Source organism: Balaenoptera borealis, assembly GCF_965194805.1.
Source record: "Balaenoptera borealis genome assembly, chromosome: 18".
Lineage (NCBI taxonomy): Eukaryota > Metazoa > Chordata > Mammalia > Artiodactyla > Balaenopteridae > Balaenoptera > Balaenoptera borealis.
The window spans coordinates 6015599-6032294 of NC_138877.1; the positions used below are offsets into that span (position 1 = coordinate 6015599).

Sequence of the window (16696 nt, forward strand, 5' to 3'; positions counted from 1 at the left end):
TTAGCACACAGGGAACTTCCTGTGGTTTTAAGCAGACCAACAGATGTTTTTGTTTAGTAATTTGTAATTTTACTTAGAGTGACTTTGGAAGCTCATATTTAGCTTATATTTTCACACAGTTGAGTAAACATCATTTAAAAAATCCCAGCCTGGGACTTCCATGGCAGTCCAGTGGTTAAGACTCTGTGCTTCCACTGCAGGGGGCACGGGTTTGATCCCACATGCTCAGCCGAAAAACAAGGGGGAAAAAAATAAAAAAATAAAAAATCCCAGCCTACCAGAAAGTGAATTCAAATGAAGGAAACAATATCAAGAATGAACTACCAAAAAAAAAAAGAATAAACTACCACCCTTTTTAAATTTCTGCAACTAAAGTGAGACAGTATCAAGATTCTCAGCACAGGTAAATGACCTTGGTATATATTATAAAACCGGTGAAATATTGAAGAAGCAGGGAAGAACCTCAACATACAAGAATTTTAAAAGATTTAGGGCAGTCTTCCTATACTATTCATATAACAAAAAAAAATATGCTATACATGTAGCTATCGAAATTTATGAGTTATATGTTTAATATGCACATATCTAACTCTGCTGTAGGCAAGCTACCCAGTTGCTAAGTACAGGCTGTCAATCACTGTCTTCACTATGCTTTTTCAATTACACAACCAACTGTCACATTTAAATGAGTAAGCCAAGATAAACCCCACTTTCAAGCAGAACTAAAACCGGAGATTTTTTCTGGACAATCAAACATTTCTCATCAATCACCTGGCAGAGGGTCCTTCCCCACCAAGAAGCTCTACTGGCTGAGGGACTGAGACAATGCAGTCACTCTCCAAGGCAGCAAAACACATTGCGCATCCCGAACACCTACGTGCACCTTCTCAACAGAGTTAACAGCCCTCATAAATCTTACCAGCTTGTAACGATCATCCTTTGAGGGTGGATGAATTAAGAACCACAAACAAGGCACCTTACCTTATGTGAGCTGGGTCTGTTGTAAGGCAGCGGCTGTGCGTGGTGCTGGCTGCTCTGAGTTCCTGCTTCTCGGACAGCGTTTCCCGGCTGGGGTTTCCCTGGTCTAGCAATTGTTAAATTCACCGTCTCTCCACTAGCCTGGAGAAAACACACAGACACGACTGCCACTCATTAACGATGCTTCTCATTTCACAAAGCACAGGCACTCCTCCTCACCGAGCCAGTGCCTTGCCTGGGGGGGACCACAGGCACCCGGTGGTCGGAGAAGGGAGCTCGTCTTGTGAGCTCATGTTTTAAGACGTCTGCAGCTGAGACGCACGTGCACGGCTCTTGGACAGACTCTCCCCAGGCCCACCTCCACACAACCCAGGCAAAGCAAACTGCCCGTGTTCTTCTCTCCCCATGATTTCCTGAAGGGTAACTTTCTTCTGATACTTCTCTGCCCCTTCAAGGTTGGCCTTGGCGTTGTGAGGGAGAGAGCAAAGGAAAGAATGTAATAGGAAGAACTGATTCGAAACCTGATTAAAATCCACTGTGACTTTAAAAATAAATTCCATGGTGGCTATTTTGGAAGTAATAATCAGCGAAAGTATGCACAGCTTTGTTTCTGTTTGCTATAAGTTTGAGTCAAAAATAGGACATCAGCTTAAATAATCCTGGAAAGAATGATTCTAGAGATCCTGTATAAGATTGTATTTATATAAATATATATAGTGTGTGTATTGCACACACACCTGTTACGTTAATTATCTTACAGGTTTGTGACTATCATTTTAAATTTAGAGGCCCATTATCTATATCCATATATATTTTAAACGTAGATGTACATCTACTTTTAAAAGTTATTTTATCTTTGCTTTTAAAGTACAGGCCTGATATATCTGAGGGTGACTCTTGGTCATGACCACAATTCCCAATTGCATTATTACTCCTATGGGAAATTATGATGGCCTGCTTTCAAGGAATTGTGGTAGAAAGTGGGGACCTCCCTCATGATTATAGTCAGTAATGTTAAGAAATCACTATTTTCAGTTCTTTCCCCAAGTATTGAGATAAACTGACATACATCACTGTATTATTTTTAGTTTTTAAACTGGAGAGTAAGTGTTAATTTTTATGTCCACCTAAAAAACATTTGCTTATTCAAGCATTTTCTTCAACTAAATTTCAAACAAGTTCCTCAAAATAACTGAAAGAAAAACACTTAATACGTGGCCAGATTCCCAAAGCACAGAGTCTGGGTACTTGATCTAAGGGGTAAATACAAAAGTAGAATCCTGATGTTGAAAATTCTGATACTTCACATCATTCGATTGCATGGTGTGAAGTGGTGAGACGCTCCATCTGTGACTTTACTTCAATGTACAGAATTAGTTTCATTACTGCTTACTACCTCATAACCACCAAATTCTGTAATTAGTATTTCAACTTTTACTGGAAAACCCCTGCTTATGCAAAACCTATTATTAATAGAAACAAATCCTTGATCTTTCTAGATTTTTTGAGAGACAAAATTCTGTGCATGTGATGGAAGTGGGCATTTAGGACTTAAATGATGGACCAACATTTGGGTTTAGGCTGACTTTAAACAGAATGCACGTCTAATATGTCAGGGTTTCAAACACAGCAAAAAAAGTTCTGTTAAATTCAAGATTTTTAAAAATGCAAGATATTCAAATAACAATACCCTTAAGTCATAGTTGAGTGGTACACTCTGGTGCTGGGAGTATAAATTGGTATGATCTGATCTTTCTGGAGGGAAGTTTAGCAAAATGTCTTAAAATGAAAACAAAACATGAAAGTCTGTCCATAGGGGAACACTGAGTGAATCAGCTAGTAAAGATCATGATGGGGTTCTACACTTAACTTTCATGGTAAGAAGTTCACAACACACTGCTGACAGAAAAAGTTGCAAACTCAGAATTTACAAGATAAGCACGTGTGTAAGTACTGTGTAAATCTGTATCTGTCTGTGGACATACACACTCAAAAGTTCGTAAGGATGTCCTCCAAACACTTAACATTGATATAGCTTGGGGTGTTTAGACTGAATTTAACTTATTTTCAGTATTTTATCTTCAGTGTACTCCTTTTTAGACATGGAATACGTGTTATTTTTATAATCCTCAATAAGACTATTCATTTTTTTTTCAAAAAGAAGTTGAGCAACTTGAGTTTTCTATAGTCTGGGAAAAATCACAGCACAAAATATGATGCAACTATTTGCATTATAAAAATCCAAATAAAATATATTATGAAAAATTTTAAATGTGTTTTCCACCTGTGTAACTATATTTTCTACATTTTGGTTAGAAATTTAGTAAGGACCATCTGTTTAGGAATTAGCGTACTTTAACACTGCCTGAAATATATACAGGCAATATATTTCTCTCTTCCTTTCCATGTTACTGCTCAGACTTCTCACTTCAGAAAGTCCACTCGAGGGCTTCGCTGGTGGCGCAGTGGTTGAGAGTCTGCCTGCCGATGCAGGGGACACGGGTTCGAGCCCTGGTCTGGGAAGATCCCACATGCCGTGGAGCGACTAGGCCCGTGAGCCACAACTGCTGAGCCTGCGCGTCTGGAGCCTGTGCTCCGCAACGAGAGAGGCCGCGATAGTGAGAGGCCCGTGCACCGCGATGAGGAGTGGCCCCCGCTCGCCGCAACTGGAGAAAGCCCTCGCACAGAAACAAAGACCCAATGCAGCCATAAATAAATAAATAAATAAATAAAAAAAAAAAAAAAAAAAAAAAGTCCACTCGACTCGTCTATTTCTCTTAACAAATCCCCAAAATGGATTAACTTTCTTCTTCTCCCCCCGCCCCAAGATGAAGTTGTTCTCAGCAGTGCAGCAGCTGGCGTGATCCACAGGTAAAGCTCCTGGTGCCCCGAATGCTGCTTCTGATTTGAGGGAATTTCAAGGCATTCAATTTTTTTAAGCGTCAAGTCTATGAAATAAGACCAATACCTGAACCACCTCTCAATGCAATATGGCTGTGAGCGTGTGTGTGTGTGTGTATGTGTAAGCATGTGTGTGTGTTTCCTTAAGGCTATATTGAACCAAAAAGTGGGAGAAAAGGGAGTAGGTTAAAGGGGAGTGAGACTTGGGTTTTCTTAGTGTTAAAATCTCACTGTTATTTGATTCTATGTATATATATACCTATTTTGTGACTATCAACTGACCTTAATTCCAAAAGTTCGGTTATATTAACTAATGCTTGGCTTCCACTGGTAGCGTGTGTTGTGCTCGCTGAAACACTCCCGTTCTGCTTCGCCCTCCTCCAAGGCTGCAGGAGACAGCCACGTTACATGCCACGGCACGCTGCAGAGCCTGAAGATCTTCTCGGACGGTTTTTAATGTATCTGCTTTGATGCTCTTACTGAAAACGTGTTTCTTCTCTAATCATGACTACCTCCAGAGATACTGTGAGGACAATGTTATGTGTTTGAAATGCTCTGAATTCCTTTACCAAAAAACCAGCACTACAGAGAGAAGTTGCTCTGAATAAAAAGTGATTTTCCCCTCGTCTTTATGGATTGTGCAGTAAAGGTGAGAGGTGAGTGAAGAGACCAGGTGACCACAGCTCTTGGGGTCTCACCTTCTCCCTTGTGAAGTGTGGACACTGCTGTCTGCCACGTGAAACTGCAGGGCCTTTCCTCCAGAAACAGCCCGCCTAGAAGTTCATGGCTGTGCAGACCAGAAGGGAGTCACCTGGGCTGAGGTTAGACTGGTGTGGACTGTGCAGAATTTAGGTAGCTGTGCTTGACTGTCCAACGAAGTCTCAAGCACCCCCCTGGATCCCTGTGTTGCCTGCTAGTGAGAACCAAGGCTGAGCGACGGCAGGGAGGCTGAGGGTCTGGAGTGGGCGCGAGGTGGGGCTCACCTGGATGATGTGGGCGGCCAGCTCGGGCGTCCCGTGCTTCAGGTCGTGGCCGTTGATGGCCAGCACCCGGTCGTTGCCGCTCAGCCTGCCGTCCTGCGCCGCCAGCCCCCCTTCCAGCAGGTCGAGGACGAAGACGCCCGGCTCGTCGGTCCTGCGGACAAGTTTGATGCCGAGCTGTTCGGCAGAGTCCCGTTTGTGAAGAACCACCTGGAAGACCTCTTCCCGGGGCGAGCAGACCTCGGGGCGGTTGTGGGCGCGGCTGCCGCAGCGTCTCTCGCGGAGCACGGTGAGGTGCAGCGTGCTGCAGGGCTGCGACAGCACGGCGCGGGCGTGGTTGTGGGACACGCTGCTGATGTTGTGGTGGTTGACCTGGAAAAAAGGGTGATGACCGAAGTGTGACCATCTTTCATCTTCCCAACTTGTAGCAATGTTCATGTAACGGTTCTGAAGGAAACTGACATTGTGAAAATGATACACAATCATTACTTACAAAGACAAGCACTCCAAAGGCATTTTAAAATGTACAGAGTTCCTAAAATTAACTTACAGTGACTAGCATTAACTAGAGAATAGTCGTCAAGATCACAGGCTTTAATGATAGTCTTGAATGAGGGTCCTTGGTTCTGCCCTGTAACTGGATAACCTCGGGCAAATTACAGAACTTGCTTCCTCACCTGTAAAACGTGTTTACCATCCACTTCATAGGGTCAGGAAGTGCACGACTAGACAACATCAGATATGGCAAGTGCTCATGAAAGACTAGTTCTTGTGGAACAGAAACTGAAGTTCTACTGGATTACAAATTTACTTTTCCAAAATGAAATACACTTAAGCTAGAGAAAATAAACTGAGTTTTATTTTAAGGAAAGTGGTGCATCTCAAGTATACAGCCTTATTTTAGATGAGTGACTTTTACTTTAAAGAAAAGCCGATAATCATAATTCCACTCTAATTCTTTGGCACACAAGTGTAACATAATTTAATACAGAACATTTACTTATTAAACTTTATAACCTTGAAATAAGTACAGTGACTGATCCTTGGACCTGTAACATCACTGACAAAATATACCCACCTTCAGTTATTTACCTAGTTAGAGGAAGAGATTAGCACAGTTCTTAGTATTTATCACAGTGAGAGTTCCTCTGAATCAGCCTGAGGTGAAAGTGAGGGGGAACCAGCGCTCTGAACATCGGTTATGTGACAGGCTCTGGGTGAGGTGTGATCACCTAAACTCCTTAAATTTTTTTCACATGAAATGTACGTGAAGCAAGACCTCCCCCCTTTCTGTTAATCTAGGGTTGATAGTTTTGAACACTGTTAACTTGAATTTTGTTGATTTTGGCCTGTTGGCATCTTTAAAAATTCAGTCATCAAATTCATAGATGTCATACACAAAGTTGCTATTCTCCCAAGTCTGCAACATCTGTGCATTTGGTAGCCATCCAAGCCCTCAATAAAAACACTGAATACAGGGTCAAGTAGAAAATTAAGGCAGTTTCTAAAAAAACTAGCCTGACATGAATCCATTAATCAAAAACCATCATTTCTGGCTACTCAGCTAAGAGCTACCTATCTCTAGGCTCACAGTTTTCCTTATATTCAGGTATATCACAAATGACTTTACGAAATATCTGGCTGAAATCCGGCCATAGCCGTGTGCAAGCACGCAGCCTCACAGTATCCTTGTGAAGTAGGTGTGGAATATCCCACAGCTGGAAGAAGATTTTTTCCTTCATGAATGTGTAGTGGCTGGCAAAATGCAGAGAAAGCAGAGACCAGATAAAATACCGTCTCCAGGCTTCGTAAAAATAGCACCAGCAATAGTCAACTCTGCCGCGTTGGCTAAATGTGCTTTGTACCGATGCAGTCAACACATGGCCGGAATTACTTTCCCTCAAAACTGAACATGCCTCAATCACTGATGATAGATCAGACTGAAAATACCCATTCTTCATAATGCTTTACAAGTTATCTTTAATAGTGACACTGATGTAATTTATAACAATATTTTTTTTCTTCAAACTGTTCACAAAAGGCTGCATCACAAAAGGCCTTGAAGGTTATATGGGTCTCCTCTTCAAAGAGGCTATTTAGTAGAATAAGGTGTGTGTGTGTGTGTGTGTGTGTGTGTGTGTGTGTGTGTGTGTGTGTTTAATGCGGGAAAACCAAAGCCACACCCCGTCACTGCATATAGTTTGCTAAAATAAAAGCACAGGCAGCTTGGCAGCTCTTTGCTCTATAATAAACCATCTTGACCACTCTTGGGGATTTTCAGATTGGCTCGCTGTGTTCTTTATGTATCTTATACAGAGTTGGGCCAGGTAGTAAACCAGGTAGTAAAAAAAATTCCAAGCAGCCTTCTTTCCCAGTGTTTACTTTTGAATGACCATAAATACTCCACATTTGGGCAAGGGGTGTGGCTTTACTTACTGGCTCCAGCATACCAGTCAGAAACTGAGCAGAAGTTAGGGCCCACAGTAGGAGAGATCCTTTTGAATCCATTAACCAGGTTATGTGTTCTTACTTTTCTTATCAATTTGAATCATTAAACTGGACTTATTAAGATGATCATTACTAGAGATATTAATATGTGTGCCTCCATAAACAATAATAGTGCCTTGGAATTTCTACAATGTAAATTTACAGCTATGAGTTAATTTCCAAAAATGTAGTCAGTAATTTCAGATAACTATAATTTTGAGTTGTAAGGATTCAGTTATGTTACTAAACACAATTCTCTAAAATAGAAGAGTAAAAGGCCCGCTGCTGAAATATATTAGCAAATAAAGCCTGAAAAACTATTTAACCTCAATGGTATTCAAAGAAATGCAGATAAAAACAAAGCATTTGTTTTTACCTTTAGAATTTAGAAAAAGAATGAGTAATATATACAAATGTTAATACCCAATGCTAGTACATCACTGGTAGCAAAAAAGAAAATACAAAAATGAATGTACACATTAATAGGCTGGAAGTCGGAGAAAATGGGAGAGAGAAAGAACGCTGTGTGAGCTGCAGACGGGGGCATGTGGGCTCTCCTGATCTGGACCGCCCGGGCGTCAAAAATGCCAGGGCAGCCAGCAGACTCAGACTGCGAGCTGGGAAGTCGGGAACAAAGGGAAGGTTTTGCCAGCCTGGTGCAGCTAGAGTGCTAATGTCATAAAATGACAGCAACTACAGCATACAGTAAATAGCTATCTTTTACTAGTAAACCCAGTGAAGAGCTAGCTACGGTCTGAGCAGGAAGCTGATTTTATATAAGCGGGACTGGTTACGCTTCCTGTACCCCCTATTTCTTAGTATTTAGTAAGAAACAAAACACTGCTAGAAAGTTCAGTCTGTGTCAGCCTTGCTAAGGGCAATGAAGGAAGGGTTTGGGGCCCGAGTGTGTTAAAGTGGGAATAACACACTGTGAGGGGCAGCGTATAAGTGGGAGTGGAAAAATTCCCAGTGGGTCTAAGTTTTGTTTTAATAAAGGAGATGGCTATTCCTGACAGGATGTTATATCCAAGTCCACTCTTTTACTGATTCAGCAAGTATTTCCTGTGCTTATGACACACACAGCACTATGAGAAATCTGTATCACAACTGGTACCGTTAGGGTGGCTGCAATCACCATAGAAAGCCAAGCCCATTTAAATAGTTCACTGTGATCATACACCAAGAGATGAAGAGTAAAGCAGTGAATGTTGTCAGTAATTCAAGTAAGGAGAGGTCAGAACGGGCGAGAAGGGCTGAGCAAGGCTTTAAGGATGAAGGTAGACAAGCCAGCACGATGGGACAGGCTGGAATTGGGAGTGAGGTGGCAGCAAGAAGAGCGTCATGTCTGGCTTTTCCACTGGATTATAAATTCCACGAGGACTGGGGGAGTACCTTGCTCTTAGCTGTATTCTCAGTGGCTAGTACAGTGCCTAGAACATTACAGCTGCTATGCGTGAAGCAAAAAGGAAGGGTTACGATGAAGATGACAGGCTGTGCAAGAGACCACAGAGGACCGTGAATATTAATCAGTCTGGGTGTGACGCTCTAATCACATTTTCCCAAGGAGAGCAGAGTTACAGATATATTAACCTGGCAGTGATTTTGTCGGATTGAAGAGTGGAGAGCTGGGCGGCAGGGACGTCTGCTGGGGGTGTGTACAGAGTTAGACACAGCAGTGGGGGCCTGGACTGAAGAGGGAGCAGGGAAAGGGGGAGTGAGGGGTGGGTGTCAACACATCACGGTGAGGACCAAACAACGAAGGAGGGAGGAGTCCTGGAGCTTGGGTTCCTAGAAGATAGTTTTCCTTGTTATGAATATTTCTTCTCTCTCCTTCTGGAGGTTATTATTTCTTTTAGCTTCAACTATCATCTACACGTGTATGACTCAAATACCCAGGCCAGTAGCCGCAGAACTCCCATCCCATACAGAAGAATCCTCCCCTCCCCTCCCCTCAGTCCCATGTGCCCTCTAAGAAAACAACACCTTGTCCCAAGCTAGTTCTTTTTGGGGAATAGCTATTTTTTCTTAAATATCATCTTCTGACAGAGAAGGTGAGGGTGGCACCAAGGGTTAATGAGTGGAATGCACTAGGGAGCCGACAAGAGACGGCTATCGTTTCTGAATTCCAGCTTCAATCCCATGGTATAAATTGTAACTAACCAGTGCTGCACGTTCTGTCTTTTCCAGATGGTAGTAATCAGTGTAGTAGAGGAAGATAAACTAGACAATGCAGGTGATGGGTGGATGAGAAAACTGGGCTTGGGATAAGAGGATGTCAGCATGGGTGGGATGGCCCCGAACTAGCCAGCCCTGCAGACCAGGCCGGGAAGAGCCCAGCCGGCCGCAAGGGCCCAAGCACTGCAAGCAGAGTCACATGCGGGATTGGAAGTGAAGTAAGGAGAAAAAATACATTCCGCGTACATGGGCAACAGGAGAAATTACAGATAAATTCTGACTTGTTTTGCATATAATGACAGTAAACCTAACCTCTATACAATTCAAGTTCCACAGTACCACAACGTTCTGTATTAAACTTATGAATAAGAACAAAAGAGTGCAAGTTAACACAGTAATTAAAACAGATACCTGAAGAATCTGGTCTCCAGCAAGGAGTCTCCCATCTCTGGCGATGATCCCATCCCGATAGACTTCCTGGATAACAATGTTAATCAGTGGCGTTTCATTGCCACCCACAATGCTAATTCCTAGCTGAATATAAGGATTAGACCGGTGAATTTCAATTGTGGTGATTTCGCCTTCTGGTAAGCTAAGTGGCTGCTGTGTGGCTGCCAAGTTAGAAATGAGAGAGAGAAATAGACGGAAAGAGAAACAGTTTATATTTTGGTTATCATCTTCAGGTAAATAAGTCATCTTACATTAGTAGATGGCAAAGAACTATGCAATACCGCTGGATAAGGAAAGCAGAATGGCAAAAAATATCTGTTAAGATTATCTAAACATTTCCTCTTCCAAAGGTGATCAGTGAATTATCACAAATAGCCACTACGTATCAGATCACGAGGGGCGACACAGTGATCTGATGAAGCAATATTAAGAGAATGTCATCTCGACCTAACTGACGAGAGAAGGTTTGGTCGGTGGAACACGTGTAAATAATGCAAAGCAGCATAAAGACGACTCTGTGGCATGTGATCACCATGGGGTGAGAGAGGAGTCACAAAGGCTCTAAGAAGGGGTGGCTCTTGGAAAAGGGTTATGGCTGGGGCAGGGAAAATTTGAATTTGTAGTAAAATTTGGAATTTGTTCAAGAAAAGTATATTTAAAAATAAATACCTAGGGCCAACCATCAAGACGTGCCCAAGATCCATGACTACAGGCCTTCTGTTCACTCCTAGTGGCTGTACAGTCAGATTCATAGCGGCCACCAGAGCAGAGCAATAGTCACAGGCGTGGCCGTGGGGTCAGATATACACCCAGCCCTTCCCTGGCGGCACAAGCTGACCAATTCGTCCCTCAAGATTCAGGCCTCTCCTGTCACAAACCACTTCACAGCACCGTCAGCGGCATTTAGTCAGCTAACGGATGGGAAGGGTCTGGCACACGCGTGACACAGGCAGCACATAATTTGCGGTATTATTTTTGTTGCTCTTGATGTTGTTGTTTTCTTAGTCAAGAAGCAACAAGCGTTTGCACACAAACACCCAGTAAGAAGCAGGTCAACAACCAGTGAATCATGGACTAAACAGAAGAGGGAGGGAAGGGTCACCTTCCTCAGAGTAAGTTCCGAGCTCTGCTTCTAAACTGCAAACTGTCAGACTTGTGCACTTAAAAGGGTGAGTTATGTGCTATGTGGATTATATCTCAAAATTAATTTTTTAAAGAGGAAAGAAAACGCATGTTGGGAGAGCAGCAGGGAGTGGTGGGGAGGAAGGCAACGCCCGGTTTGAGAAGAGGCGAGGAACACAGGCGGCGGACACGTACTGTCCCCGGCGGGGCTCTCCTCAAAGACGGGGTTGTCCAGGCCAGGCTCCTCCGTCCAGGCGGGAAGGGACACCGATGTCAGGGTCGGCCCTGAACAGTCCGCTTCGGGTGATAAAGTAGCTGGAAGATCTATGACCGTGGTTCCATTTTCATTCTCGATCTCCGTCTGAGTTTTACTAGTTTTCCGTCTCTCCAGGGCAACTCTCTGATGAGAAGCTCCAGGGCATCTAGAAAGAGAGCATCAGGTGGTTTCCAGATGATTTGAAAGGAAAAAAAAAGTGATTAACAGTTTGTACCACAACAAAACAATGGCAATGGCTTCTATGCAAAAAGCACCTAGAAGTACCCACAAGCATTTCCACTAAAACGAAGTACTTACCACTCCACGGAGCAAATTTAAAACAAGGCATTTGCATAAACATGTACTCAGGAACCTATTAGTACCAGAAATACATACACAGTGTAGTACACCAGTACAGATCCCCCTGCACTGTGAGAATCATCCTGAGGTTCTGATTTCATAACCCCTTTTACAGGTTAAACGGCTGGACCACAGGAGTGGCAACCAGCACCTTCCTCCACAAGCCCCCTGCGTCCTGCCTTAGACCCTGAGTACCCCTGCGCCTCTCTGCTCTCGCACCCAAAACTGCACATCACCTGTTAGTGGGTGGAAATACATCTGAAGCTTTACCACTTGCAGGAAGGCACAGCAAAGGCTCACATTTATGACAGGCATGGGAGGAGAGGAAAACATATCTCCTGGTTTGTAAAAACAGAATTGCAACTGTGGAATTACAGATATGCTATGAAACTTGAAGAATATATTTCTAAGTACTGGGGAAACTTACATAAGCACCAAGAAATAAGGGCTGTTAACTTGCTTGTTTTTACTTACTTAGGCCAACAAAAGGGGCAGATGTATGTTTGTTTAAACATTTAAAGAAAGTCTTTATACACAGATGTTAGAAGTGCTGCAAGGTGCCAGTTCTTTCCCACCTGACACCCCGACTGGACAAAGTGATGAATAATGCCCAGTTTGAGGAGCGGGTGGAAGAACCGGGGATTTGTACAGGAGCGCCAGGCACACGCTCCTAGACCCTGACACGACTCTCAGACCCCACCTACTCTCCTGTTGGGGTAAGAAGTTTAGGAAAGGGTGGGCAGGATGGGCGACAGTCTTGTGGCTAGGGCTGCAGACCTTCATTCAATAACAGTATTCTTAAAAATCTAAAATTTCAATCAAAATTAAGGACAGAATTCAATTAAAATTGAAAGCTATTCCTTAATGATAAGAGTAATAAAATTTCCCTCATGAACTGAAGATTTATTTTAGGTCCTGGATTTCAAGTTCTTGAAAAGGATCATTATGAAATTTCTTTATTCAACACTCTCTCCAGACATGCTTTCTCTTCACCTTGCTAAGAAGGGGGTCCACTTATTTTCTTCCAGGGAGTGTTTCTGCAAGGGCCTGGCAACTATGTTTGAAACTTATGTCACTGAAAAAATTACTTTTGTCAAGTAAGCATATTTAATTAGAAATGCATTTTAAAATATTTTATTCAACAAAGAATTGACACTAAAAACTGAATCAGAAAAAATACTTTTGACTAAGAAGACAGGTAATGATTTAGTTCTCAAAATACGTATCATACACAAGTATCTACACGGCCAATAGCTAGTCTTTAATGGAATAAAAGCACTAGGAACAGGAATTGAAGAGGAAATACAAACAATGTGAACACCTGGGAATTAGCCTAACAAACAACTAAAAAAATCCTACAAACTAAATAACCATAAAGGCTAAGATATAGTTATTAAACATGGAAAAACAAATTTAAAAAGCAAAACTTAAGATTGTTAGAGAGGTGAAGAAACAGGTATACTTATGTTTCCAGTAGGGCAGCAAATCGTTAACAGGAATTAAAGATATTAAAAATGATACTATGTAAAAATATGGAAGAACAATCCTACCCAGGAATAGAGGAAGGTTACAGAGGGAACCTTCGGGAACACCCATGTTTAAACATGATGGAGCAGCTGAGTAGACTGAGATAGAACAACCAGACAACAGTGTCAACAAAGAAAAAGCGGCCAACTGTGCAAATGCCATAAAGGGGGCAAATAAGATAAGGGCCAAAGCACTGGTTTGATTTGGAAATTAAAAGGTCATGGTGACCTTAGAAAGAACACTTTCAGTGATGAGGGCAAAAGCCCAGACTGTAACACAAGCAGTTCTGTTAACAAAATACATGCATTCCACAAAACTGCACACCAAAACTTACAGAGCTTAGGCGGAAAGAGGACCGGGATAGACCATTCAACACTGGGGCATCTGGGGATGGAGAATGGCTGCTAATGGGTACAGGGCTTCTTTTTGGGGTGTTGAAATGTTCTAAAAATTAGATTGTGGGGACTTCCCTCGTGGTGCAGTGGTTAAGAATCCACCTGCCAATGCAGGGGACACGGGTTTGATCCCTGGTCCGGGAAGATCCCACATGCCGCGGAGCAACTAAGCCCGTGCACCACAACTACTGAGCCTGCGCTCTAGAGGCCGCAAGCCACAACTACTGAGCTCGCTCGCCTAGAGCCCGTGCTCTGCAACCTACAACGAACAGTAGCCCCCGCTCGCCACAACTAGAGAAAGCCCGCACGCAGCAACGAAGACCCAATGCAGCCTAAATAAATAAATAAATACATACATAAATAAATTTATTAAAAAAAAAATTAGATTGTGATGATGGTTACACAATTCTGTGAATATACTAAAAACCACTGAATTGTATACTTTAAAAATAGGTGAAGTTTATGGTAGGTAAAATATATGTCAATAAAACTAATTTTTAAACAAAAGGTGAATAGGGAATGAGTAGATCAGAGCAGGCTTGGACAGAGAAAAGCTCCTGACCACAGACAGCCCACAGCCAGCATCCCTCAAATTTGTAAACATTTGGAACTGAAAGAGAAAGGAAGAAACCAGAATTTGCTGGGTGTCTAATTAGGGCCAGTCACTGTGTAGACTTTATGTACAGTATTTCACTGAATCCTCACAACTGCTCTATCATCCCCATTTCACAAATGGGAAAGTTAAAACAACTCACTATGCCAGCATCACACAGCTATTAAGTTATGGAGCCAAAATTCAAGCCAACTCAGATCTGATTTAAAGGTGCCTGCTCTTCACACTGGATCATACTAAACTTATGGGGTTCTTTTCCTAGGCCTCAAGAAAACATAAACTGAATTTGTTCCACAAACTTGTAGCTAGAAACACAGTCATAGAATGTTAGCGTGAGAAAGGCTTTGGTGATCATGAAAACACAAACGGAAATCACAAACAGCAACAAAAACCTGTGCATCTTTTTAAATGGAGCATTTAACAATAACAACACAAACCGCAATTGGCATAGGGGGATATAACTGGGATCATTCCAGCAGGTAACTGAGTGTAGCAGGAGGCTAGTTTGGAGGCTATTACACATGATTAAAAGCAGCAGAAAAGAAGTGCCTGCACCACTGAATGAGATCAGGGTAGGCATGGGCTCAGACGATGCAGGTGGAAGTGGAGCCCTGAGACAGTAGGCTGCCCTTAACAAGGGCACTGGAGGCAGTGTGACCTGCCACAGGCTGAGGGCTGTGCCCCCCCAGGCAGGCTTCTCTACATGCAGGTGTGTCTTTACATTTTTCCTAAGTAAAGCCCAAAGGCTCTTGCAGCAGCTACAGCCAAACTGAGGGACTTTTCCTCTCCTGCTGAAGCTTATAATTTCATTCCACTATTCTGGCTCTCCTTATGGAGGAAAATCACATATAAACTAGCTTGATTTATGGCATGGTGGCATCATTCCCTGAATAACGATGATTCACATTAGGAAACACACAGTGTAACAGAGCAAACTGTATTACTGGTAGCAGTACTAGGCTTAGTGGTGGTGGTGGCAGCAGTAATAGTAGAGGTAAAATCAAATGGGGCACAAGTGCCAACACAATGCCAGGTACTTAATGCAACTCAAAGAGCGTGAGCATCTTAGAACCAAGAAAAATGATAAATAGAGTTACGGATTACAATATGCAAACATCACCTTAAGTGATATCAGTGAAAATGTTAGATTAAGGGTATCTGAAAAGCCTCTCTTCCACAAAGCAATGCGAACACTGGCAAAAATTGTCAGAAAAATTTCTGAGCTCTGGAAATAAGCCAAGGTTCTGTAGCAATCCGGAGTGCATTTATTTGAGAAAAATGGCTGAGTCTTAGTAGACCAGTGAGCTCTGTAGTATTTGAACTTGCCCTATTCCCATCTCCACCTCCCCCAGTAGCCTGGGATAGCCATGGCCCACAATCACAGTGGAATCAGGAGTCTGGCAGCCACGGGAAGAGCAGACTGGAGCACCTGCAAAGCCCCATTTGTAGAGAACTGTCATTGACTGACCTGTTGGTTCCCTGGAAGACCTCACTCGCAAGGCTGTCTTTATCTGACCTGACTTGGGGCTCACCCAGTGCAAAGGCATTTGTTGGGGGGAAAAGAAAAAGGCAATTGTATAAGACTGTGGCTGCCTGAGGTAGACAAACAAAAGGCTAATCAAAAAGTTTAAAAGGAAAAGCTAGGGAATGAAATGTCCAGGGCTACGTGCATGCACAAGAAAGAACTGAGAAGGCCCTAAACTCTCACTCCTGGCTAACACGGAAGCTATGGGAAGGCAGGAAACAAAGGCTAAGGAGGAGCTGCCGACTGCCTGAGTGCTGAAGGTGTGCCCACCGTGCGCACAGAGCCCCTTGGGAAGAGTGGGAGATTCACTGGTTACAGGCATTTAAGAAATTCTCTGTTCAATCATCAGCTGATTAGAAAAATCACTGAACAAACAGTAACAAACAGCAATAATAAATCCTGAAGAGAAAGAAGAATCTGATTTCCAGACTTGCCACATTATTTAAAATGTCCAGTGTTCAATACAAAATTAAGAGACATGCAAAGAAATAAGTAAGTATGGCCCATACATGGGAAAAAAAGGAGTTAACAGAAACTGTCCCTGAGGAAGCCCAGACATCGGCCTTACGAGACAATGACTTAAATCGAGTATTATAAATATGTTCAAAGAACAGAGGACTCCATGTCTAAAGAACTAAAGGAAAATATGAGAATGATATCTCACCAAATAAAAATACAAATAAAGAAATATAAGTTATATTAAAGAGCCAAATAAACATTCTGGATTTAAAAATAAGTACAATAAGTACATTTACTATAAGTACAATAAATGAAATGAAGAATTCACTAGAAGAATTCACAGGAGATTTGAACAGGTAAAAGAAAGGATCAGTGAACTTAAAGGTAGGTCAACTGAGATTATCCAGTCTGAGGAATAGAAAGAAAAAGAATGAACAGAAAGGATAAAGCCTCTAGGTCCTGTGAGAC

General features: G+C 42.5%; 1 protein-coding gene and 1 long non-coding RNA gene across 6 annotated transcripts in view; one reads left to right on the plus strand and one right to left on the minus strand.

Moving 5' to 3' along the window:
* LOC309615472 overlaps positions 1-3729 on the plus strand; it is an 80158-nt gene extending 76429 nt beyond the window's left edge. For both annotated transcript variants that reach the window (XR_014236844.1, XR_014236845.1), the window contains one exon: positions 3398-3729. This is a non-coding gene — a long non-coding RNA (uncharacterized lncRNA). The remainder of the gene's footprint in view (positions 1-3397) is intronic.
* Positions 1-16696, minus strand: part of LNX2 (ligand of numb-protein X 2) — an 87657-nt gene that overhangs the window by 21180 nt on the left and 49781 nt on the right. For all 4 annotated transcript variants that reach the window (XM_082365053.1, XM_082365052.1, XM_082365055.1 and 1 more), the window contains 4 exons: positions 11289-11515; positions 9933-10132; positions 4863-5231; positions 982-1119 (listed from right to left, as the gene is read on the minus strand). In XM_082365053.1, coding sequence (XP_082221179.1) covers positions 982-1119; positions 4863-5231; positions 9933-10132; positions 11289-11515 — 934 coding nt within the window. The remainder of the gene's footprint in view (positions 1-981; positions 1120-4862; positions 5232-9932; positions 10133-11288; positions 11516-16696) is intronic.